Source organism: Eretmochelys imbricata, chromosome 3 (genome assembly GCF_965152235.1).
Source record: "Eretmochelys imbricata isolate rEreImb1 chromosome 3, rEreImb1.hap1, whole genome shotgun sequence".
NCBI classification, from domain to species: domain Eukaryota; kingdom Metazoa; phylum Chordata; order Testudines; family Cheloniidae; genus Eretmochelys; species Eretmochelys imbricata.
Window position 1 is genome coordinate 162,887,174 of NC_135574.1, and position 27,077 is coordinate 162,914,250.

Consider the following 27,077-nt stretch of genomic DNA (forward strand, 5'->3'; position numbering starts at 1 on the left):
TTTAAACAAAAGCTTTATAACATCTAAGAAATTTGCACAAGAAGAATTATTTGGGAAGTTAAAACATTCTTGCCCCTCAAGCTGTACTATAAGAAATGATGGACAAAGTTTGCTCTTATAAAAATACATGATTTTCTTTCTATGCCACTAACATGCAAGTTGCATTATTAAATGAAGAAGGTAGGCAAAGCAAGACATTTATCATCCAACAGACAAATGACACTGGATTGCTAGTTAGACAGTATAATAAGTACCATCTAATTTTCTCTTTAGAATCAATTTATTCTTCAAAGCCCTGGATCATCATCAAGGGACTGCATTTTCCCGCTGAGAAATTACAGAACTGAAAATCAGGTTTTATAAAATGTTCTACTAGTTGCTGACAAACCCTTTGCAAATAACCACTAGAGTGGATTTGATTAGAAAAGTGGTGACAGTATCTTTTCTCATGCAAATAACTTTACTAAATGACTCGAATCTTCCCAGTTACTACTTTGTATTATTCTTTCAAACTTATTATTTTCTTAGAGTCACCAGTAACCTTCAACAGAAAATTGTTCCAGGCTTTCTTTTTAACCTTTCAGTTGTTCACACTGTCTTTTTTACACTTGGTTAAATAATATCCTGAGATACGTTTTGTGGATTTTAATTTGCCTCACAATTTTAACCTTCCTTATGCACCTATGAAAATAACTTGACTGCCAGTCTATGGTTAATAATCTGGTTATCAGTCCATCATTTACATTACAGAATTTATTAAGAGCAGCATTTTCAAAGGCAGCCCCAGTAGGATGACCTCTAGGATCTTCTCAGAAAGAATAATCTATAACTCAAGAACATTTTCCCATGGGAACTCTAGTACCATTTGACTTAATGAAATCAGTGACAAAGTGGTCTTCAAGAGAAAGCATATTTCAGTAAACATGATGTAGTCTTCCAATCAGAAATCTGGGAAATCTCTGTTTATGCAAACTGTCAAGTATGTAAACCAATTGTTTTCTCCTCTGACTGAATGATGCAACATATGGTAATGAGAGATAGTAAATTACCATTGTTACCTATTGCTAACATTCAGCGTATCTTTCATGGTATTTCATGAGGATTGCTGTGACATTTTTCTGCCTTTTAAATATATGGTACACAAAAGTATATTACAGTATTTACTAAAAGGAAATACTATAATGGAAAGTTGTATACTAAGTAATATGTAAATCAAATTGACAGACTGCTTTGTGTGTTAACCCAATCAGATTGACAAGAGTTTACATTGCACTTCTCTTTAAGATACTTAAACCATTGGTGGAGGCTTTAAACCTTAGGTCCAGATCTAAGGCTGTGGCTGAGATGCATATGATACAGGTCAGGAGAGGCATGCAAAAGTAGCTTTAAGGCAGTTTTATGTTTCCCTTATCCTGGGACCATTTGCCTACTAGGCTGCTCCCCGGCATAAATCAAAGCATCCTCAGGGCTGCTTTATTTTATCCTAGCTGTCCAGGGTCCCAAGGGCTGGGGATTGCTGGTGCATAGATAGTTGGTGCTCCTCCTGTGCTAATGGCTAGAGGTGTGGGTATTACAGGAGCTGCGTAGGCACGGGGAATCTTAAAAGTGACTCTTAAACTAGGGTGCATCAGAGGGTCTGACTCACAATGCTTATTTTGAAGGATAACACACAGCAGACAAAAATGTGGTCTACAGTGACTGTGAAAGATGGCTTTTCATAAATATCACAAACTTTACAATCAGGGCCAGATCATTGGTTTTGACTGAGCTGTGGTCAGGGCAAGAGGAAGAAAGGGGGCTGTAAGATCTTGGGGCCAGCTAAGGACTAATTAAGTCCAAGGCATAACTTGGAGCAGCTGAAGGGATGCTCTAAATTACACAAGTAATAATGGTCCCACAGGGATCTGTTCTTGGCTCTACATCATTTAACATTTTTTAATATTTTTAACATTTAATATTGCAGATGACATGGAAATTGAGAAAGTGAATCATAGAATATCAGGGTTGGAAGGGACCGCAGGAGGTCATCTAGTCCAATCCCCTGCTCAAAGCAGGACCAATCCCAAACTAAATCATCCCAGCCAGGGCTTTGTCAAGCCTGACCTTAAAAACCTCTAAGGAAGGACATTCCACCACCTCCCTAGGTAACACATTCCAGTGCTTCACCACCCTCCTAGTGAAAAAGTTTTTCCTAATATCCAACCTAAACCTCCCCGACTGCAACTTGAGACCATTACTCCTTGTTCTGTCATCTGCTACCACTGAGAACAGTCTAGATCCATCCTCTTTGGAACCCCCTTTAGGTAGTTGAAAGCAGCTATCAAATTCCCCCTCATTCTTTTCTTCCGCAGACTAAATAATCCCAGTTCCCTCAGCCTCTCCTCATAAGTCATGTGTTCCAGTCCCCTAATCATTTTTGTTGCCCTCCGGTGGACGCTTTCCAATTTTTTCACATCTTTCTTGTAGTGTGGGGCCAAAACTGGACACAGTACTCCAGATGAGGCCTCACCAATGTCGAATAGAGGGGAACGATCATGTCCCTCGATCTGCTGGCAATGTCCCTACTTATACATTCCAAAATGCCATTGGCCTTGTTGGCAACAAGGGCACACTGTTGACTCATATCCAGCTTCTCATCCACTGAAATCCCTAGTTCCTTTTCTGCAGAACTGCTGCCGAGCCATTTGGTCCCTAGTCTGTAGCGGTGCATGGGATTCTTCCGTCCTAAGTTCAGGACTCTGCACTTGTCCTTGTTGAACCTCATCAGATTTCTTTTGGCCCAATCCTCTAATTTGTCTAGGTCCGTCTGTATCCTATCCCTACCCTCCAGCATATCTACGTCTCCTCCCAGTTTAGTGTCATCTGCAAACTTGCTGAGGGTGCAATCCACGCCATCCTTCAGATCATTTATGAAGATATTGAACAAAACTGGCCCCAGGACCAACCCTTGGGGCACTCCACTTGATACCGGCTGCCAACTAGACATGGAGCCATTGATCACTACCCATTGAGCCTGATGACCTAGCCAGCTTTCTATCCACCTTATAATCTGTTATGAATTATACCTGAGAGCACACGCACACAACTGCGGCAAATTATACCTAATAGGACACGCACACAAATGCTACGAATTACATCTGGTAGGACACGCACACAAATGCTGCGAATGATACCTGATAGGTCACACACAGTTCAAATCTAGGCTGAGGCACATAAACAAACTCCACAACTGCAGAGTTCCCAAAAGACACTAAGTTTATTACGCTCGAGCGTGGTGCCCCCCTGCTAGCCAGGAGGGGACCCCAAATACAGATTATACAAAGGTTATATACTTTTTAGCAAAGCATGTTGCCCTCGTGTATCAGAAACCTTAGCCAATAAACAAACCCTTTTCTTATCTACCACCTATCCCTGCTTGGTGCATTCCTTGTGCTAAACTAGTATGTTAATTACACAGCATGGTCCTAAAGCCATGCATTAGTAACTTTTATTATCAGGATGGGAGGCCTCACATCAAAGGCTAGGAGATAAGGAGTTTAGGGACTGACAAAGAACAGATACTTGGAGTCAAGGCAGGCTGGAGACAAGGAGGAGGATTTTCACAGGAATGCAGTAGCTAAGGAACACGCCTTCTGGTGTATGATGTGCTTGTTTTTGGACAATGGTGGGCCCCAAACCAAAATGGAGTCACATATGCTAACTTTTCCTTAACAAATGCAAGTGGTAAATAATGAAGAGGAGAGAACACTGATTCAGAGCTATTTAGATCTCTTGTTTGACTGCAAGAAAATAAGCGTTTTAATATGGCTACATATAAATGTGTACATCTAGGAACAAAGAATGTCGGCCATACTTATAGGATGGGGGACTCTATCCTGGGAAGAAGTGACTCTGAAAAAGATTTGGGGGTTGCAGTGGGTAATCAGCTGAACATGAGCTCCCAGTGTGATATTGTGGCCAAAAGGTTTAATTTGATCCTTTGATGCATAAACAGGAGAATCTCAAACAGAAGTAGAGATTATTTTATCTCTGCATTTGGCACTGGTGCAACCACTGCTGGAATACTGTGTAGATTCCTAGTGTCCACAATTCAAGAAGGATGTTGAAAAAATGAAGAGAATTCAGAGAAGAGTCACAAGAATGATCAAAGGATTAGAAAACATGTCTTATAGACTGAAGGAGCTCCATCTATTTAGCTTAATGATGAGAAGGTTAAGGGGTGACTTGATTGTAAAATGGTCTGTGATGGAGAATCCACAACAACACTTGGTAAGTTGTTTCAATGGTTAATTACTCTCACTGTTAAAAATGCATGTCTTATTTTCAGTCTGAATTTATCTAGCTTTCACTTCCAGCCATTGGATTGTGTTATACCTTTCTTTGCTTGATTAAATATTGGTTCCCCATATAGGAACTGATAGACCATAATCAAGATCGGATGTTTTTCTAAAAGACGTGCTCTAGGAATTATTATGGGGAAGTTCTATGGCCTGCATTATAGAGGAGGTCAGATTAGAAGATCACAAGGGTCCCTTCTAGCCTTGGAAGAGCAGCATGATTTGGCAACAACCCTTTCCAACTCTGACATGTCCTCTATGTAGCAGTGGAGGCAGCTATGCTGACTATACCACCTAGTAATTCCCCTACACTACGGTAATTTCCAACTGCCCTGTTAGGCCAGCTTTTCAGCTGCCATACACTGGTTGCGAAATACAAAGCAGCTGAACTGGGCACCAAGAATCTGGCCCACAAAAACGTTACAAATGTCCCTTCTTGTGTGTTTGTAATTCATAGTGCTGTACAACAAAGCATACCAGTAAATCTGGCCTTAAAAGTTTTTTTAAAAATTAAAATGATGTAATCATTCCACAAATCTTTAACTTATTAGAGATGTCACATGGTGCCATTCACTTTCTATTTATTGGGTAATCTTTGTATGACTTTTTTTTATAACTCAAACAAACAAAAAACAAATAGGAGATTCCCAGAAAAAAATGTTAAAAGGGAGTTAAGGTTGAGGGTAAGGTTATTGGTAAAAAATATTAAATGTATTTTGTAATTATCCCAAAATACAGGCATTACAAATCCAGAATATGTGGAGTTAAGGTTACATTTTGAAGAAATTCACAAATCATAAGGTTTGGAAATGCACAGTTATGGCACCTAAACAATCTTAACTCTGTCCCGTTAGTGACACCATGCAATAACCATACAATTATGATTAATACATTTGTAGTTTTGGTCCCAGGCCTGATAAAACTGACTTTTAAAAACAAACATTTTTTCCTCGAAAGGACACTATTCCCCCCCACCCCAGCAATGCTCTACGGACAGTGCTCTGCCGGTGCTAGATATACATGGGGAAGGAGGAGGTAGGTGTGGGTAGGTCAGAGGCTTGCACACTTCCTACCCCACAGAGATTTCCAGGCTGTATTGTATTTTCTGTTGGGACCTCTGGCCCAGATCTAGTAATGAATCTCCAGTTAGCCACTGTGGTAGCCTGTTGGAGCCAGAGCAGTTGCGGAGGCACAGAGCCTTCATGCAAATGGTCCTGGTGTTCTGTGAATCCATAGGGTTTGATGCCCAGTCGTTTGTTGTTAAAGAGAACAAATCCCAGCTCACTGGATCAATGCATGAGGAACTCCTCAACGGGATGCTCAGAGTGATTTTCTTCCTGAGTCCCCTCGTGCAAGCTTTTCTGTGGCAATCCAATCCATGCTCAGGAGTGTGTTCTACAGCGTGGTGCTGTGCCTAGTAACGAGGCCAGGATATTTGGGCAAAGAATTTGCTTTTAAAAACGAAATGTAGTTGTCAAGGTTCCTCCCCCACTCTGAACTCTAGGGTACAGATGTGGGGACCTGCATGAAAAACCTCCTAAGCTTATCTTTACCAGCTTAGATCAAAACTTCCCCAAGGTACAAAATATTCCACCCGTTGTCCTTGGACTGGCCGCTACCACCAGAAAACTAATACTGGTTACTGGGGAAGAGCTGTTTGGACGCGTCTTTCCCCCCAAAATACTTCCCAAAACCCTGCACCCCACTTCCTGGACAAGGTTTGGTAAAAAGCCTCACCAATTTGCCTAGGTGACTACAGACCCAGACCCTTGGATCTTAAGAACAATGAACAATCCTCCCAACACTTGCACCCCCCCTTTCCTGGGAAATGTTGGATAAAAAGCCTCACCAATTTGCATAGGTGACCACAGACCCAAACCCTTGGATCTGAGAACAATGAAAAAGCATTCAGTTTCTTACAAGAAGACTTTTAATAAAAATAGAAGTAAATAGAAATAAAGAAATCCCCCCTGTAAAATCAGGATGGTAGATATCTTACAGGGTAATTAGATTCAAAAACATAGAGAACCCCTCTAGGCAAAACCTTAAGTTACAAAAAAGATACACAGACAGAAATAGTTATTCTATTCAGCACAATTCTTTTCTCAGCCATTTAAAGAAATCATAATCTAACACATACCTAGCTAGATTACTTACTAAAAGTTCTAAGACTCCATTCCTAGTCTATCCCCGGCCAAGACGACTACAGACAGACCCAGACCCTTTGTTTCTCTCCCTCCTCCCAGCTTTTGAAAGTATCTTGTCTCCTCATTGGTCATTTTGGTCAGGTGCCAGCGAGGTTACCTTTAGCTTCTTAACCCTTTACAGGTGAGAGGAGCTTTCCCCTGGCCAGGAGGAATTTCAAAGGGGTTTACCCTTCCCTTTATATTTATGACAGTAGTCCTCGTGTAAACAAGTGTTATTACATACACTATGATACATACACATTATACAAACTCACATCTGCAGTACAAATACACTTTTATTTGGGTATGCGTATATATATAATGTATGTATACATGTGGTGTGTATATATAGTTAGTGTAGACTTTTGTTCACATACTTGTGCATTTCTTTACAAGCTCAGGTGAAGGCAATCATTATCATGGAGAATTAAAAAAAAAAATCCTGTCTCTGATGAATTGTTAATGACTGTATCTACCCTGGCAAAATTTGGATCTGTAACTCTACGCTGATGGCAAAAATGATGGAAACTGTAGTGTATACAATGCACAGGAATATTTACCACATGCTCTGCAGGTTACACAACACAGTGATAAAAATGCCTGTGTCCTGTCTACAATACAGCTTCCAGTGCTGCAACTGTCAGTGGAGGTGTACTGGGGGTGAATTACATATCCTGTTTTTTCCTAGCATAGGCAATGCCATAGCAATCAGAAACACTTTTAATTTGATATTTGATTAATGCAGGCTGTACTCATAAGATATTTCCCCTTGAAAATATCTAATTATTTAATTATTTGCTGTTATTAATGGAATGAAACCATTCAAAACAAACAGCTAGAGTGGCTGTTTTGCAGCAAGCTCATAATCATCAATTCATATATGTAGAAACCTTCCTAAAATTATATTAAGCTGTCCTGTTGAACTTGAAAGGCATATTTTATCCCAATCAATGCATAAAAGTAAAATTATCTATAACTAAGGCATGTTTCTCTGCTGTACAGTTCAGCTGTAATGATCCCCACACACTGCACTTGCACATCAATTATGATAATCATAATCACGGTCGTTAAGCCGAATGTTCATTATTATCAGGATGCTGGTGACAGCAGATTCAATCATCGGGTGCAATGGGCAGGCAGTCACAGTCCCACCCAAGTTTCTGCAGACAGCGTTGTGCCACATTAAGTCTATGATGTGTTCCACATCCCACTCTATTCCAAAAGCTGTAGACGGTAAAGGTCAACTTTATGTTCTGTGCAATATGCTTAGGTTCTCTAAATTAATTCTTTGGAGCACTTGGATATTTTATGCTTTGTAGATAATAAAATTGTATTTAGGGCCAAAATGCATGTGCAAATAATGAAACAGTGCTGCAGCCATGTTGTAATTCACCTATAATAAGGCATATGAGGAAAGATTCTATCAACAAGGAAATCTTAAAATGTCACTTCCTGAATTTCCCGAACAAGGAAAACATTAAATGATGCCATTAGAGTCAGTTATCTAAAATGCATATGCAAACTAATTCCAATTTGGATTAAAAGCTGTAGGATAGCATTTCTGCTTCAGTAAATATGAACATGTGAGTGTTTTGACAACAAAAAAATTATAGTTAGTATATTTGATTCCCAGACTGTCCAACTACATGAGACCTATCATTATAGATTAAACTCATGGTGATTGGTAGGTTCTTAATACTAAAACTGCACATTTAATATAAATATGGTCTAAGGTATTCCAAAGCATTTGAAAATAAATAAATGAATAAAAATAAAAAATAAATGAAAACAAAAAATTATAAGGCTTTAGAAGTGTGTTGTTAAAAAAGAAGTCATAAATTATTTATCAGTTTTTACAAATGTGGAAACCAAAATCAAGTACAGTAGTTATCATAACAGTTGCAATATTTCTCTTTACCTATTTGTATGCTTTCAGTGAAAAATGTAAATACAACACTATTTTTTCCCTTTACTTGGTGATGTCTTTCAAATGGTCATAGAATATGATAACAGTTTGGAGATCATTACTAAGTAGAAATAAAACGTTTACGTTCTCGCATTCACGAACAGCTGCTATGATGATCTGAGAAAGGATGTGCTATACCCCATCTTGTTTATTCAAGAGGAAATATAGTAAACCAATATTCACCTAATTGATATCCTATTGAGGAAAGAATAAACAAGTAGTTATATAGTCAGATTCAAATCTTTTTGTGATTTTTTTAAAATTAACAGTATACACAAACCTGTGTATAAGTCTGAGCAATTTATAATTAAATATGATGTACCCATAAAACACAAGGAAGCTAGCTTTTCAACAGATAATTTGGAACAGGCTCAACATATTTTCCATTAACACTTGAAGAGGCCACTCACCATCAAGGTGATTTCTTGGGAGGACTTGGTGCAAGAATTTGTAGGCTTGCCCTGTCGTTGGCGATCACATTTCAAGAAAAATAGTATTTTTCCTTTCCCAATGCACTACTGCAGTGATAGGCTGAATGCATATCGTAGCAGGGCTATCATCCACTCAGATTGTCATATAAATTGTGTTTATATACAAAGTTTGACACATTTCAAGTAGGAAAATCAGTTAAGTGCTCAACGGGAGTAACAGATTCTGAGATGAAAGATCCTTAGGCTTTCGACAGCATTAAGGTGTTTGCCATTTTGTTAAGTCTCTTCCACAGCATTTCCTGCATATATGCTTATCTTGTGTACAGTATAGTTATGCACAACATAATCATATATTCAAGAAATAAATTTGTAGATCACTTAAAGTGGTGCTTAAAAAGAAAGAGTTTCTCTTTTAAAGGGAGTGATTATGAAAATCTGATCTGAGATCTTTTTTGATAGGGCCTCTTTCTCTAAAAAAGTGGTGAGGAATGGAGATTTTTAGACTCTTTCCTGATGATAATGACCAGTAAAAGCAGCAGGTAGGTCAAGAAACTGCTCTTCTTTCCTATTAGCTCTCTGTGTTTGTAAGTGCCTCCTAATTGAAGCTTCATATTGATTTAGAATTGGTAGTTGGAAGGCTAGATGTCATATTGGGTTAATGGATATAGCTGTTCACCTCTAGAGATTTAGGTTGAAAACTGTCTAAGATCACAAGTAAAAATGAGTTTGGTGGTCTCAGTTAAGTTTCTAGCTTATATGATGTATATTATCAAGAAATGCCCAGGATTGGAAAAACAGAATTGTTGCTGGTCTGACCTGAGGAATATCAGCAAAAAATGTTTGGAGAAGCTTTTCTATAACCTACTTACACTATGTCTGCTGGCTTCAAACAATGCTACTTGTAACTCATTTTGTTTTAACTAAATCCAGCCCCCTCCCCTTTTGTTTGTTTGTGAAAGAAGGTTCAATTATTGGCCTATGTGCATTTAACTGCAATGCAGTTTAATAAAAATTATTATGTTCAAATACTAAAGTCTTACTCTGCTGACTGTAAAAGTTGGGAAAAAAACTGCTTTTTGCTTATTAATGATCTTAATTTCCAAATCAGACATCTGGTGGAAAACACAAAAACTAATATAGATGCGAGAAACCTTATTTAAAAAATCAAGAATTTGTTTTTCCTTTTTACTCTCACTCTTATGTTCAGTACCAAGTTGAAATGTTTGTACGGATAATTGTTTTAAAACTGGAGAGATGGCAGGGGAGAGAGAGCAAGCATATCCTTAACGGACTGAAGGCTAGCTAGCTACAGTATTATCACTGTAGCTGTAGACAAAAGAGGAATATGATTCTTTCTTTAGAGAAGCTTTGCTGGAGTAGAGGAGAAAAGCAATAAAAAAATTCTGGCTTCTTTTCTCTTAGCAACATATTGACATAGGAGACAGATTTTGTAGACTTGGGTGTACACTTCCAGGGAAAACATGCTTGAAAACTGTGATTAAACATGTCTTAACACAGTTACTACTGACACTATTTAAAGAGCTGATACGAACATCCAGTACTGTTAGAACATTAAAAAAAAATTTCTAATTCATTTTAATTGCATCCTCACTGACCCTCTAAACTGTTTAAATGTCCAGAAGACCGATAATCCTCACCCAGGATACAAAGAAGTCCTGTTGACAAGAATCAGCCCTGGTTTAGCAGGAATTGGTGTGTGATAACTTTGTTTTCTTTCATCCACTTTAATCTAAGTCCACTGGGAGGTTACATAAATTCAGAATCCTTTGCTTCCCAAAACTTACAAGAACTTACAAAACAGCCAAGAAGCAATTGTTCAATTGTCTTTTTTCCATTTCATGCTTTGTGACTGATGCTCTACATGACTGAAGCTTTTAAACTTTTGACAACCTAGCCTGTATTGAATTCCTTCCGTTGAACTTATATATACACTGTTAAAAGTTTTGAGAAACATCACATCCTATCATGTTAGGAATTAGAAAGACTTGAGATGGTTTTTGACAAATTAGAGAATGATGAAAATATCTTATGGAAACTATAGCTCTTCGCTCATTTTTAAAACTGAGCAGAAAATGGAAGAAGAAAAGCATTGGTTAATATTTCCATTTTTTGTTGAGATTTTCAGTAGTATTCACTTATGTGTTTCATATTTATTCCTCTACCAGATCAGAAAAAGCAGTACATAAAACAGGATATCTTTTGCACATACTGCAAGTAATGTGGCATTTATCAGAAGCATATTCCCCCCAATAACTTTAGGTCCTTATTCCATAAAGTGCAAAGCACCAGCTGGGGGGTGCTGAGTGCCCTTAACTTCAGTTGACTTCAAAGAGAGTTGAAGAAGCTCAGAATCTTGTAGAATCCGACCTTTAAAGATTACAATCCATTATACTACTTGAAGTCCTGAATCCGTGCCCATCAGAGTTATTGGAAATGTTCCCATTGAATTCAATGAACTTTGGACCAGGCCCAATGCTTTTTGATTTTAATAAAATAACAATCGAAAAAATTATCACTTTGCTTCATATTACAGTGACTCACCTTGTTTGCTACCCATTTCTCATGGTGTTCTTCTCGGAAATGTTTGATTCCATAAGTCATTTGGCCATATTTACTTGATGTATGAATTAATGGGTCATACTCCTGTTTTTTATGACATGAAGAAAATGGCAAAAATCTGAAAGATAAAAATATTTGCATATTTATTACTACTCTACTATGGTTGCAGTAGGTAGTATTTTAAATCAGAGGTATAAATGCTGTGAGATATGAGCAGAACATATACCCAACAAACTTTCCATTAACTTGTTTATGTCCTCCTCTCAGTGTTGCCATAGAGCTAATGCATTTTCTCTCCCAGGCTCTCCACTTTTTTAAAGAAGTGGTGCCACATTAGAGAATCATACAGTTATGATATGATGGAATGGAAACTTTTATGTGAAGATGTAACTTTGGTTCATTTGCATACCCAGGTGATTGCTTGGCTATTTACCAACCACTGTATTTAAACTGTAACTTATTTTAAAAATTACATCCCAAACCCTGAGAGTCCAATTCAGCTACTCTTACTCACTCTGAGTAGTAACATGCTACACTAATAGTCACATTAATTACAATGTATTTGTAGACCATAGATTTAAAAAAATGTCTGTTGCTTTTGATAAAATCACCAATGGTGTACCTTAATCACAAGATTGCTTAATTGTATTGAACAGTAATAGTTAAGGGCATAATTCTGCCACCATTAATAATATTGAGGGGAACTCCCTGATAGGGGAGCCATGCTGCCAGTGCCTGGGGCTACAAGGGGCACAAGTCTGACATGGAGGGAGAGGGCTTTAATATAGATGGCCCTAACCTCCCATGGGTGTTTGCAGGTGTTCTAGACAGGTCCCATCTGTTGCGGAGAGGCATGTGGTAAGGGGCACCTCACAAAGATTTCCTATTCCTAAGCCCGCTGCCATACATTTCATCATAGGAGCAGATGATCTGGTACAGATTTATCACATTTTAATATAGATTAAAATCCTATGAGATATGCCATTGCTGGTGTTCTGAAAAGCAGCAGATATTCTTTATTCTATGTTATGGTAGTTAAGTGATTAGATTGCTAGAATTAAAAGTATGTGTTTCAGATGTTTAGAACATTATTTTGCCTGAGCTGTCATGAGGATAGCGTAGCTAATTTTAAAAATTCTAAAAGAAAGGTGGGAGCTTATTTGAAGGCCACACTCCCCATGAGATTTGGGTTGTTAAACAAGGATTTTGATAAAGGTGGGATGTGACCAACTTGTCTCAGCAGCACCTCCTTGTGGCCCAGCAGGGTACGACTCACACCACTGTGGTTCCCCAACAGTTGGGTGTTACCCCTCACAGATCCAGTGCTGAGGTGCCTTAATTTTCTGGCTATTGTACACCTGAGTCCTACCCCTTCCAGGGTATTAAAGTCCAAAACAAAAAAAAGGAAAACAGTGAACTTATAAATCAGGGTTGTCCATGGATTTGTCAGCTGGACCACACTGTACTGCTCCGAGCTTGTCTCTGTGCAGCTAGCTCCTTTTTATCAGCCTTCCTGGGCCTATTCATTCCATCCACTAAATGATTCATCCATAAAATAAGCTTCCTCAGGCTCTGGGCTGGAACCAGCCTTCCCTCATCAAGGAAGTAGCAGAGCCCTGCTCTCCTTACTGGTCAGCCCTGAACTGGACTAGGTCTTCTTTTCACTCCCCCTTCACTTCTGACATTGGCTAACGGTGTAGTGAGGTGGGGTCAGCTGGATCCACAGGCTCTCCTTAGACTTCTCCTTGCCAGGGAGGGGCCGGTCTGCCCCTCACACACTGTTCCCCCCACTGCCAGCTCCTCTCCCATACCAGCTCCCTTCCATCCTGAAACAAAAAGTCTGCATTTCAATCCTAGCCCTCTGCTGGATCTGAAATGGATGCCATCTCATGAGTACCATCTCATGAGTCAGGGGCTGGTGTCTTTCATGGTCTGTGTACAGGATGAACTTATTGCTAGGAGGTAGTATGTGAGTGTCTTCATGGCCCATTTCACAACTAAGCCCTCTTTTTCTTTTCTATCATGGTGAGTAGGCTTTTTCTCTTGGGAACAATTTTTGGCTTATGTAGAGGACAGGATATGTATTAGCAAGGAGTGTTGTAAGCAAGACACGAGAAGTAATTCTTCCACTCTACTCCACTCTGATTAGGCCTCAGCTGGAGTATTTTGTCCAGTTCTGGGCATCACCTTTCAGGAAGGATGTGGACAAATTGGAGAGTCCAGAGAAGAGCAACAAAAATTATTAAACGTCTAGAAAACATGACCTATGGGGGAAGACTGATAAAATTGGGTTTTTTTAGTCTCGAAAAGAGAAGACTGAGAGGGGACATGATAACAGTTTTCAAGTATGTAAAAGGTTGTTACAAGGAGGAGGAAGAAAAATTGTTTTTCTTAACCTCTGAGGATAGGACAAGAAGCAATGGGCTTAAATTTCAGCAAGGGAGCTTTAGGTTGGACATTAGGAAAAAATTCCTAACTGTCAGGGTGGTTAAGCACTGGAATAAATTGCTTAGGGAGGTTGTGGAATCTCCATCATTGGAGATTTTTAACAGCAGGTTAGACAAACACCTGTCAGGAGTGGTCTAGATAATGAGTCCTGCCACGAGTGCAGGGAACTGGATGAGATGACCTCTCCAGGTCCCTTCCAGTTCTATGATTCTATGTCCTGCTGTTGATTGCCTGGGACAAGACTGCTCCCAACCTGACTTTGGAGGAATCAATCTGTAGAAGAAATTCCTTCTTGAAATCTGGGCTGCATGAGGTGAGCTCTTTGCAGAGGTGAGCATTTAGGATCTGAAAGGATTTCTTACAGCCTTCCATCCTGTGAGAAAGCCAATACATCTTTTTTGAGCTACTGTCTTTGAGCAGATTGGTGAGGGAGGCCACAATGGATAAGAATCCCAGTACAAATCAGCAGTAGTATCCTGCCATTCCCAGAAACCTGTGCACCTGCTTCTTTGAAGTTATAGTAGGGCAGGTCCTTAAGGCCTGGACCTTGTCCACCAGAGGTTGTACCTGACCCTTCAGGTAGGTTGTCTCATCTTTGCATATGCCACATTTGGCAGGGTTTGCCATTAGTCTGGCACTGGAATACAGCAGCTATCTGTGTCAGGTGATCCTCTCAGTGCCAGCTACTGATCACAACATCATTGAGGTAGGCGGTGGCACAACTACTGTGGGGCTGAAGAACTTGATCTATTAACCATTGAAAAGTTGCTGGAGCCTTTTGTAAGCCAAATGGCATAGTCCAGAACTGATAAAGCCAAAAGGATGGCACAGCCCATTTTTTCTCAAGAGTTTGGCATGAATGGAATTTGCCAGTATCCTTTGGTAAGATCCAGGGTGGTAATATTTGGTTCAGCTGGTCTAGCAGCTCATGAACACACAGCATGGGTTATGCATCAACCTTTGATATGGCATTGACTCTTCTAAAGTCAGAGCAAAATCAGCTGGTCCCGTCTGGCTTAGGGACCAATGCAATTGGACTTCTCCAGTTGTTATAGGATTCCTAAAGTCCTTCATTATTAATATTTACTGATTTTTTCCTTGAAAAATTCCTGGGTTTTTGAAAAAGCCAGTATTTGGGTTTAACCAATTTTAATGTGGACTTTGGCCATTTTTCATACAGGAAGCCATACTGAAGGGCCAGCAGTGGGAGCAGGGGGCTCTGTCTGGCAATGGCTCCAGTGCTCACAGGGTGCAGCGTTTCACTCCCCTCCTGACTCCTGCCCTTCAGGTCCCCTTCCGTTCATTCTGTGTAGTGCGGGAGTGAGATGGGCAGGGAGTTGGGTCCTAACAGCTGAGACAGCCCACTGCTGCAGCGACAGGCCCATAGGGAGGGGAAGGCTGCACTCTGAGAACTGGCTCCCTTGCTGGACAGAGTCCCCTCGCCACCTCAGCCTTTCAGCACAGGAGTGGTCTTAGCTGCCAGGACCTGGCTCCTTGCCCATCTTACTCCCCCACTGCAGCTGGACAAAGCCTGCTGGACAAAGCCTGCAGTGGGAAGAGGATGGGGCTGTGCTGAAGGGCTGGGATCCAGGGGGACTCTGTCTGGCAGGGGGACATGCACTTACAGGTGCAGCTTTCTGTTCCCCATGTAGTCCTGGTCATTCAGCATGCCTGTTTGCTTCCTCTGCATGGGGACGGGGGGAGTAAGCCGGACAGGGAGTGGAAGACTTCCTCACCTCCCACATGGTGAGTGCCGCTCCCTTGGCCTCTGTGATTACCAGGCACCACCCCTCCCCCATGCTTACTACCCTTCATTTTCCATTTATACCAATTTTCTCCTGTTTTTAAACTTTTAATAAATCCCAATATATTTCCAGGAAAATAAAATAAATAAATAACTGAAAACAAAGGGCCTTAGGGATTCCTAAATTTCTCTCTGGGTCCAACATAGATTGTAATTTTTGCTTCATGGGTTTGCTCATCTTCTGGGAAAGTGGCTGCAGGTTTTCCCTTACTTCCTGCCACATCCAAACTGAGCCACTACACCAGGTGAGATGGGTTTGTCCAGGCTGGCCTGTTCCTCCTACATTTCTTGTATTAAGACCAGAATCCTTCTGCGGTTGCCTCCCGTTCAACAGTTCAAACGGGAAGAAGCCTGTAGATGACTGCAGCACCTCCCACACCACAAATGGGAGGGCTAAAGGGAGGCGACTTCAGGACTGTGACTTCCCCAGCCAGATTTCTCATTCACTGGAGCTGATCCTTTGGCTCCACAGTGTCCCTCTCTGAATGTCACTGTAGCAGTCCTAAATGTCATATAGTTATCCAGTAGCTGGATGGTGTCTGCCATTGTCATGGGCCAGTGACATAGAACCCAATCTTTTCCCCTGGTGGGGAATATCAGCGTTATTTGTTCAAGCAGAATGATTTCTGCTATTTGAATCCCTGTCTCTGTCTGAAATATGAGTCACTGGCAACACCAGTGTTGCAGTTTCTGTGTCACTATGCAGGGACAGGCACCTGGAGGATATCGCTTCTCCCAAAATCGATGAAGGAACGTTTCCTGCAAGATATCCAATATGTCAAAATGGTTGCTTTGACTTGTACATAATCTTGTGATGTCACTGAGTCTAACCCACATTAGGCTGCTTGCATTGTCTGGTCGAGTACCACCTGCTCAAGTGTTTTGAGAAAGATCTCTGGATCATCTTCAGGTCCCATCTTTGGTAGTCTTCTGGTACCGGGGCTCCTGCCAGATCTGTGCCACTAGGCCCAGCCATTGTGGGTGGCCACAGTATGGTCACAATCTGTTGCATTAGCTTTTATTGCTTCTGGGCAGTTATTAGCTGCTGCTGCTTGGTGGTCAACTGCTGGAGGAATTGCTGTTGCTGCTGTTGGCATTGAGCATTCTGTTCTGCCATCCAGTAGTTGTTCCACATCCATACTACGGAGGAGGAATTTTTTTCTGGTGTTTGGGCAGTGGCGGTGGTGGTTGTTGGGGTTTTGTTTTTTAAGTCCTGACCTGCTCCCCGTCACAGGGGCTAGATCGTGCCTACATTCAATATCAAATTTGTAACCAGGTTGTCTCAGTGGCGCCCCTTTATGCCCTCGCAAGGGCATGTTTAGCCTGCTGCGGGTCTCAGATGGTCGGGTGTCACTCCTTACAAGTCCAGTATCATGGTGCCTTAGCTTTCTTGCCCCTTCTCAGGCTTTGGAGTCCAAAACAAAAAAGGGAAAACAGTAAAGCTAAAAATTAAGGTCATTTGTGGATTCATCAGCAGGATCCCACCCTACTGCTCCAGACTTGTCTCCCTGTGTTTTGTTCCTTTTTATTGAGACCTAGTCATCCTATCCTCCAAATGGCTCAGGCTCTGGACTGGAACCAGGCTTCTCTCACTTAGGAAGTAGCAAAGCTCTGCTCTCTATACTGGTCAGCCCATCACATGGCAATAAAACCATTACTTCTGTCTATGGATTGCTAAATGGGTTTTTAAAAATCATTTATTGGGGGAAATCAATATTTTAGCAACTGTAAATTTTATCAGTGAACCTTCCATCCACTCTCCCCTTCAGAAAAAGAAAGTCTGAATATCTCACTAGTAACCAATTTATTCCATCCAGTATCCCAACCAAATGTTATATAAAATTAACAAAACAAAAACACAGAGGTAACAGAGCTTTAAATAATACAAAGCTACAGAAGTATGTGTACGCTCATGGGACAGGTAGCTCTCATATAAGACAGATTATGGTACTTGTAATGCTAATTTGCACATGGGATGGACATCACATGCACAAAAAATTAATGTGGCCCCAGTGTCCCAGAGTATACACAGAAGGTGCTGAGAGCCGGCTGCTCCACTTACACGTTTTTTTATCACTTCTGAATTGCATTTTAATAGTACATTTTTCTTTTGTTCAGACATGAAAGAAAATTGGCTTTCTCAAGGGATTGGATGGCTGAGAAGACAAGGCTAGCAGTTTAGGGATTTGCCCATATATGCATGGAATTTAGTTTATCCATAACATTCATAATTCACTATGAATACAGTGTTTGTAATGCCTATATACTAAACAGATTAAAATTTTTTGTAAAATATCATTTATTGAGAAAAATGGAAGATAAACTAAATGAAAATCATGATGTGCACAGTTTACAATCTTAAGTTATAACCCTATATACAGAGCTTTTAAAAGATCATCATTTCAATTTAGATCACTGTTCAATCCTCCCCTTCTTTTTGCAAATAGTCTCTCAGAATAACCCAAATTCTATGTATCTTGATGTAGAGACCAAACGATATTCTGATTATGTAAGAAATGATACACAATAGAACATGTATGTGGTTTAGTATCATAAATGCATATTTCATGTGCTGTGTTCTACTGAATATCTTAAACCAGATAAGTGCATCATATACTGTTGTGTGTGACATTAACTGCACACTCTGGATTATGTCTCTCTACTTGGAAATGATTAATAACATATTTATTAGTTTCTGAGTAATAATAGAGACTTTAAAAATTGTAGATAGATAGAACGGCATAAAATAAACTGTTGCTTTCATTGTTTTCCTTATGTCCCCAATTCTGTAGTCAGATCCATGAGGATGGCTCCTTACACCTATGTCGGTCAGAATGATCTATATTTGCAAAATTGAAGTCCTCCTACATCCAGCAAGAATCTCTGATATTCATTGTATATTCATTTCAATAAAGAATGTGTTTTTAAAATACTATATATTAGTATTAAAATAGAGTAGAATGACTGAAGTATATCATGGAAATCATACAAAGGACATTCTACCTTCATAGCAGAACTTAGAACAAAAAAGTATAGCAAACAGCAATAATATTGCAATATAGACTGATATAGAGATTTGTAGCTTCATGTATACATTTAACATAGCTTCTCTCAAAATTAGCAATTATGTATATTCTGAACTTGGTAGAAAAGGGGAGTGGTTAGAGAAGAAGAGGAAAACATCCAGAGAAAATTAAATCCAGACAGAGATATCAATGTTGTTAGTTAAGTGCACAAGTTTAGATTTAATAGGTCTATTCAAGCAAAGATCTGAAGAGCTCATTCTGGCAGATTTCTTACATCTGGGTCCCAGCCCCCTAGTGTGACTAAGGTGGAACTCCACAAGCCCTCGAAGGTTTTTGATGGCTAAAGGCAGTGGTAGCAGAATGGAGCAGGAGCCAGCTCCTTTCTTGGCAATCAAGTGTCCAGGTTGCTGTCTGAGAGAGAACTGAAGGCTCCCCAAATAAGGCAATAATAAAAAATGAAATATTATTGCTACAAAAACTCAAATAAGGGATATCCCAAAAGAAACAAAAACTCTAGGATGGGTGGGGATTTTGATCAAGGTTTGCCCTCCTAGAGGCAAAATCCTAGCAGCGATACTTTGTAAATGCACTGTGTACCAGGTTGCTACCTTGCAGAGATGGCTTTGACTGTCTCATTAGCATCAAAGGCTGTCCTTGGTGTTGTGTCGGATCTATGCTGGGGCACAGATGGTGGGGTTTCAGTTTGTTTGTTTTTTTATGCTCTTGTTCTAGAGAGGACAGTTGAGTAGGGTAGGGGCCTTCTTCCATAGCACCACCAGGCCTTTGGTCACAATGCTCTGGTAATCTATGACTCTGAGTGCTGCAGCCAGAAATTGATTATCTTGATGTCCAGGTAAATGCCAGCACTGTAGCTCAGAGTAGTGGAGTGCAGTAACATGACAGTGGCGAGCCTTCCTTCTAACTGTTGGTGCCTCAACTTCCAAGTTCTCATGTGGAGGTGAGGGGATATCCCCAGAGAGGATTTTTTATTAACTGTCTTTAAGGCACATTTAGCTTTGAGTCACCCTTTTCAGCAGCCCATACAAAATAGGGTGAAATAGCATGGAACAGGCCTGATTGGACACACGCAATCCTGCCTCAGATAACTCTCAGTGCTGCACCAATAGATTCCTGAACGTCCGAGCCAACTTCCGTAAAAAGTCCTTTTCTTTCTCCCTTCATCCTGCTCCTCTCTCTACTGTGTGTAGTTTTCCTATCTCTCCACTCTTTCTCCATCCTCCCTACACATATTCTCTCCTTTCTTCCACTTCCTCAGCCTTTGTCTTTATTCCTTCTTGTCTCTCTCACCCTGTTATCTAGAGTTTTTGTTTCAGTAGAGCAGCAGGAGATGGAAGAAAGGCCTTCTGGACCCAGCAGATTTTCCAGCTGGGGTGGTAGGGATAACATGTATAGCAGGATGCTGATCAGGGCCTGACTCTGATGGTAATTTGAGAGAGAGAGATAAGCTTCCTGGCAGAAGCAAGAGGAATATAGGCTTGGCCAGGTGTGCCATTGTCTGCTGAGAAGCACAGTCTCAGTTCTGTGTGGTGCCTACCAACAGGGGCACAGCTCAGAAGCACTCACTTTCTCTTGTGTTTACACAGAAACAGTAGTAGTCCTGCAGTCCCTTCTCTGGATCTGCCTGTAAAAGGGTGGCTTGCTCTTGGGGCTAAACCAACCCTGATTACAAGATGGGCTTCTCCTGGGAGGAAGCTGGTGATTCCTTTATAAAAGGAGCCGGGTAGAAATGTTGAGATGGTCCAGCTGGGGAAAGAGATCAAGCAAGGCTCCGGCAAGGCCCTGAGTAAGCAGGGAGGAAAGCTCTCCAGGCAGGAAGGCCTGGAAGATACCTCGACTACAACAAGGAAAAAAATGAGAAAAGCTCTTTAGGCTGACAGAGATCCTGAGTAACCAGGGAGGAGACTGGCTGAAGAAGAACTCCAGAGAGGGTGGAAGTTTTTTGTTTCAGTTAAAGACAGTTTTGAACTTTTATATAGACAACTGTGACCCTGGAATGGGTGGACTAAGGATTGAGACCTGGCCAGAGTGCCAAGTTACCTGACAGAGAAACCACCACCAGGGTGACTAGTGACAGGGGCACTAGTCCAGCAAGGGGCTGCGACCCCATGCCTGGCTATGAGGGGGCTTATCGTGGTGAGTGGACTCTGTGGACTGACTGTCAAACAGGCAAATGTCCGGTAACCTAGTAGCAATGGAATCTGGGCCTGTACTCTGATGCCAGATCTCTTCATGCTTTGTCCACACTTCTGAGAAGGGTCTGACGCACTTCTGCATTAATTGCAGGAAGCCACCTTGTCATAATGAGGTACAAGGTTGCACTACCTTGGCATAATGAGGTACATTAAAAACAGAGAACTACGTAGGATTTTCATGCTTACCTTAGCTTCCTTTCTTTTGTAATTTCTAGTTAAACATTTAATATTACTTTAATGGATATTTTTGTGGTTTAATAATAGAAATGCTGCCAAAATCTTACCTATAGCTATATGAACAGAACTGCAATAATTTTACCTAAACAGGTTCTCTGCACTAGTGATTCTATCTCTTGTCTTCTTGTTCCAACTCAAATAAAACAGAATTATCTGTCAGTCTAAAGAAGACCATGAACAATTAGTTCCACATAAACTGTTCAGTACCATCTGGCACATATGAATTAATTATTCTTTATGAAGAACTTCATGAATTTTCAGTTTTCAAAGTTGGTGCCAAATCTGAAGTTATTCCTCCACCCATTCAGATGTGCCCTTTTTGGGACACTGAGTACTATCACCAGTATTATTGCCCCTTTCTGCTTTTCACTCAGGGAAGGCAAGAAGCTCTGAGGCTGTTCTTATCTTAGCATATGGTTGGGGCAGCCATAATTTGTCCCATAATGAATTCATGTTAAAACAAACTATATTTACAACATAAAGACAGTATAATCCCTTGATGCATCTACTCTGGTTACCAGTTGTGCTGAAAAATTTTTTATAGTGGGGTGCTGATGATGCAAACCATGTATTTGGTGTTGTTTATTACTACTTCAAGTCATGGGGTGCAGCAGAACCCCCAGCATCCCTAGTTCCAGCACCACTGCCGGTTACATCCAATGTCATATAATTTGATAATTATATTATTATTCATTATTTAAGACACTGTATGTAATGCTACACTAAGTGTGTGTCCAGTCCACAGCTGTATTTATCATATAAATTATTCTGTATTCTGATGTTAGTAAATATAGGAATCCTCTGGTCATTTTTGTTTAATCCAGGTCTGCAATGGAGTAAGGTAGCAGAAAAAAGAATAGCCTACTTCTTGTATGAAGCAAAAGTAACAGAGATCTCTTTTGCAGACAAATTCTAGAACTTCTTAATTATACACAGACTTATTATCTGCATCCCCAGTGTTATAAAGTACCAGAACTTCATTAGAAAAATTAAGATAGAAAAATGAAGGCACCACTTTGTAAATTTCCACTGGAAATTAGCTGGAAGAAGCAGAGGAATACTGGATCAAAAGAGGGTAATCATGCTTAACTGTGCCCTAGAGCACACGCATGTATAATACGATTTACACAGTAACTACCTCTCCTATTACAGCTTGTTTGGAGTATTTCTGTGTTAATGGGGTTAGCTAATTTAGTATTTTAACTTAAAAAGACTCTGCTGATTAATAAATGTTGCACACTGTGCTAGTAATTAAAATAAATGGAAGAGTTACAAATAGAAGTTGAATTGTTAAGGAAACATTATCTGAAAATATATGGTAATCCCTGTTTATCATAATACAATAACAGTCCAGAAAATATGCAAATTGCTAAAGTTGCAAAGCATATGAAAAACTAGACATAATTTGCAAAAAGTTTTTAGATGTGTAAGATCTGTATGACATAAAATACAGTGGTTATTTTTATTGTAACTAACTCAGAAATACAGTGAACTGTATCATCCAGATGTAAGACATTGAAATAATATTTTATTTAAGAAAAAATCTTACTCAAGCATTTAGCTGAATAAAAAAAATAACATGTTCTTAACATTTTGTTACCATTCATTCTGGGCCAATTCCTGACCCTCACGATCTGTAGGCACAGGGCCTATCTAGGTTGCAAACTTCTCCATAATCTTTCCCTAAAAGAGAGGCTAGACCAGAACTAGGTAGTTGGACAAGATGTTCACTTTGAAAAGTCTTTTGTGAAAAATTTAATGGATAAAATTTAATACTCAGAAGAACAGAAGGAATCCATCCTCTTGGAATGAGTATTAACCATCTCCCTTAAAAGCAGACCAAGCCACTGATGTTCATTGTTCAGGAAAGATATGGATCTGGTCCATAGATGGTGGAATTTGAGTCCACCAAATAACTCCTGGAGGCTGGTAAGAATGAGACTCAGAATTCAGCAAAGTGAGATGGAATGCTCTGAACTATAATCACACTGAAAACAAAAGATGTGGGGAAGAGAGGTCAGTAGGGGTTAATTTTTCTTACGCGACAGAACATGCTCATATCTTGGGATAGAAAATTAAATAACAGATTATCTAAGGTTTTTAGACAGCCCCCATTGCTATGGTACCTCAGGGTCTAACAATCTTTATTGCAGCTATCCTCATAAAGCCCCCTTGAGGTAGGGAAGAACTACAATCCCTATTTTACAGATGAGGAACTGAAACACATTGAGCCTTTGGGCTTGGCTACACTTGCAGATGTAGAGCGCTGGGAGTTAAACCAGCCCTCGGAGAGCGCAGCAGGGAAAACGCTGCCGTGTGTTCACACTGTCAGCTGCAAGCGCACTGGCGTGGCCACATTAGCAGCTCTTGCACCGCCACAAAGAGCAGTGCATTGTGGTAGCTATCCCAGTGTGCAAGTGGCTGCAACGTGCTTTTCAAATGCGGGGGGCAGGGGGTGGAGTGTGACAGGGAGTGTGTTGTGTGTATGTGGGGGGAGAAACAGTGTGTTTTGGGGGGCTGAGAGCTGTGGGGGGCTGTTAAGTTCAGCCAGCAGCAGACTCCCCTCCCCTGCGTGCAGACACACACTCACAATAGCAGCATTCCACACTAATGGTTTGCTTTGTCTCAGGGCAGATAAGCATGCCGGCTGTCAGAAACGGAGCTTTGAAAGGGGATATCCGCCTGCCTGCAGCTGATTTCAAAACAATGAGAAGAGTGGCCACTTGACTTCAGGGGATTATGGGATGTTTCCAGAGGCCAATCGCAGTGCAGTAATGCAACACCTCGTCCACACTGATGCCTGGGCGTCAGTGTGGACGAGGTGCAGCAAGCTTTATGCTTCTCGTGGAGGTGGATTACCAGGAGTGCTCCAGCTGCAGAGTCCAGGCGCTCTACGTGCCTTGCCAGTGTGGACACCTCAGGAGTTAGGGCGCCTGGGGCTGCTTTAATGCGCTGTAACTTGCAAGTGTAGCCAAGCCTTAGTGACTTGCCTGAGGTCACATAGTAAATCTGGAATGGGTGAAGAAACTGAAATCTGTTTTCTCAAGCCCTAGGCTAGCACCCTAATCACTGGACTGTCTTTGCCCTCTCTTGTAAAACTATGTCTTTATTTATAAACCGCAACTAACTCTGGAGGATTATGTGAACTTTAAAACAATCCTTTAGGGGGGCCCTTTGGAGCACAATGCATGTGAACTGAGACATATTTCAGAAAAGTTATTGAAAATTTAATTTCTGACCTTTAGAGAATTACATACAAATAAATACAACAGATCATCATTCTTGGGTTGATGTTGCTGCATGCAACTAAGAAGAGAACTTTACATGCTCAGTGTTCTAAATCTATTGGTTCCTGCAAGTGGTGTCTTATGCCAGCCGCTAGTCTGTAAAATGGGTGCTCCAATTTCCAATTCCTAGCCAAGTGGAAAGTAAAATCACTCCATCTCTGTAAAAAGGAATGGCATTATTTTGGGGGGGTGGAAGGGAGATGGAGGAGGAGAGGAAGACTTCAACTCTGTGGGGAGAAGTATGGGTCAGTGGGCACTTTTGTGATGTACTTCTTCAGAGAACAATTATCAAGAAAGTCATTTGTATTGGGCCAGATACCCCAGTCATTCCATCACTACAATGTGGATAGATTCTAGTTGTACAGTCAGTTCCAGTGTATAGAGATGAAGCAATATTCTGAGAGTGGGGAGGGCTGAGGGGACACAGCAGAGCTGAGTGCAACTATGCTTATTCTCTACTAGTACAGACAGGTCCTTTAAGGAACTTACTCCAGTGCCATAACTGAGGGCAGGCTCTTAGCTGATCTAACTTCTGACGTAGCTGAGCAGCACAGGTCAGGGAGCTCCCTGTGGCTCGTGTTCTCAACTGCATCAGAACGCTGCTTGGATACAGTGCATAGTTGAGCACTCTGTTTTTAAGATGCATTTCCCAACCGATTTCTAGTCCTGAAGACTAAAATGCTTCAGAGATGACATTATAAAATAAAAGATGAAACTGGAAACTGCAATAGTCTAAAAATGAAGGCAGGTTTATCATATCCTGAGCTGTAATGTTTTGAATGGAAGGATAATATATGTTCTCCCATTTTAAAGTTGGATATAGATAGGTATAGGCAGAGCCCTGTGTACAGTAAATTATGCATCCACATAAACAGATTTCCATTCTTAAGTGTTGCCTCCCTGGTGTGAGACAGATCAGGAACATCCCTAGCTCTTATATTTCTAGTCTTCTGAGGCTCTAGCAGTTAGGCACAAGACCCTCCGCTGTGTTCCCTTTCAACTCTGGCTTGCTGCCTCAGCTCTCAGACCCTTCTCAATCAGTTCCTGAAATGCATGGGAAACAAGAACGCTCTTACAAATGCAAATGTAACTTCAAATATAAAAGTATACCACTTGGAGCCACACCTTATCTTTGAAAAGAAACCTAAAAGTCTGAGGGCAGGGCAGTGGGAATCCTGTGTGATATCTTCAAAGGGTGAGAATTACAGGTAAGTAATTTTACCTTCTTTAAAAATACCACACAGGTTTCCCATTCTTAGAAAGTAAAAACTGGAAGTATGTCTCACCTTCCACAAAAATAAGCATTGCCAATAAATGCCTTATCTCTCTTTTTTTGCTCTGTTTTTCTTTCCAAAAAAGATAAGTAATTCCATAAATAAGCCCTATGATGCAGAAATATAGTCTTGAAGTACTCAATTACATAGAAATATACAGAACTTTGTCAGCTCATAAAAGACATCCCAGATAATAAACCATCAATAAACCTTTCCTTGACTCTCTTGACCCCTCTCTTGAGGCAAATATTCCACAACAGTGGCTGCAACCTTATTAGTGAGTGCCAGTCTTGAGGATGGCATGAAGGTTTGTCATCTCCTTTGCAAGGTTACAGATGTGATCCTGGCATACTTGGTTGAATCTGGTGTACAAATTAAGCAGTCACAGAATGGATACATAGTGTACAATCCTTCATCCTGTGTTGTGGAGGACTCCGAGCACCACAGCACTGCTTCTGTGCATTAGGATTGTCATTAAATTCTTCCTTATACTCATGTTGAAGAAAGACAACTGACCAATATCTGTCAGAGTTGAAAACACAACTTTGGACAGCTCAAGGCCACAGCCTTCATACTAGATTTATCATAAGAATTAGAAGATCTTTATCCAGGATCTGACTCTTCATGACTTCTGATTAAACATGGTGACATCTGTGGACTAGTGTTTCTCATAAGCACAAGACACAGTGGGTATGTCTACACAGCCAGTGGCAGTGAGCATCCCAGCCCAGATCGACAGACTCAGGCTGGGGGGGCGGGTAGTACCTCTTTAAAAATAGCTGTGTAGACAACACTTTGAAGATGCAGCTTGGGCTCTGAAGCCCACCTCACTCCTTAGGCTTCACAGCTCAAGCTCCAGCCAAAGCCACAACTTCAAAGCACTGTCTTCGCAGCTATTTTTAGAGCGCTCAAGTTTGTCAATCTGGCATCTTATGGTTGTGGGCTGTGACATACCAGTCATGCCAGTAAGTGAAGAGCATGATTCAATTTTTAAAAAACGAAGTGAGATAACATCTTTGTCTCCCAACGACTTCTAGATCTAATTGGCAGAGGTTAGTAGAAAAGAGTTGTGTTTTTCTAACTGCTAGCCCTGTCAATTTAATGTGAAATCTGACTATCAAGATGGTTTCTTTCCTCCTTCTATATCATCTCAGGTCATTTAAGCAAAATCTGGAACTCCATTATACCTGTACAATCCACTGTCTTCATATTAAGCTCTCCACTATAAGGCAGAAGAGGTGTGTCTGAGAATGGAATTTGGCCTTGTAATTTCAGTTCTGGAATGGGC

The 27,077-nt window shown here is 40.7% G+C and overlaps 1 protein-coding gene across 1 annotated transcript in view; it reads right to left on the reverse strand.

Moving 5' to 3' along the window:
* The window catches only part of SPATA17 (spermatogenesis associated 17), a 153,094-nt gene that overhangs the window by 26,732 nt on the left and 99,285 nt on the right, over positions 1–27,077 (reverse strand). The window contains exon 9 of the mRNA XM_077811939.1: positions 11,483–11,618. Coding sequence (XP_077668065.1) covers positions 11,483–11,618 — 136 coding nt within the window. The remainder of the gene's footprint in view (positions 1–11,482; positions 11,619–27,077) is intronic.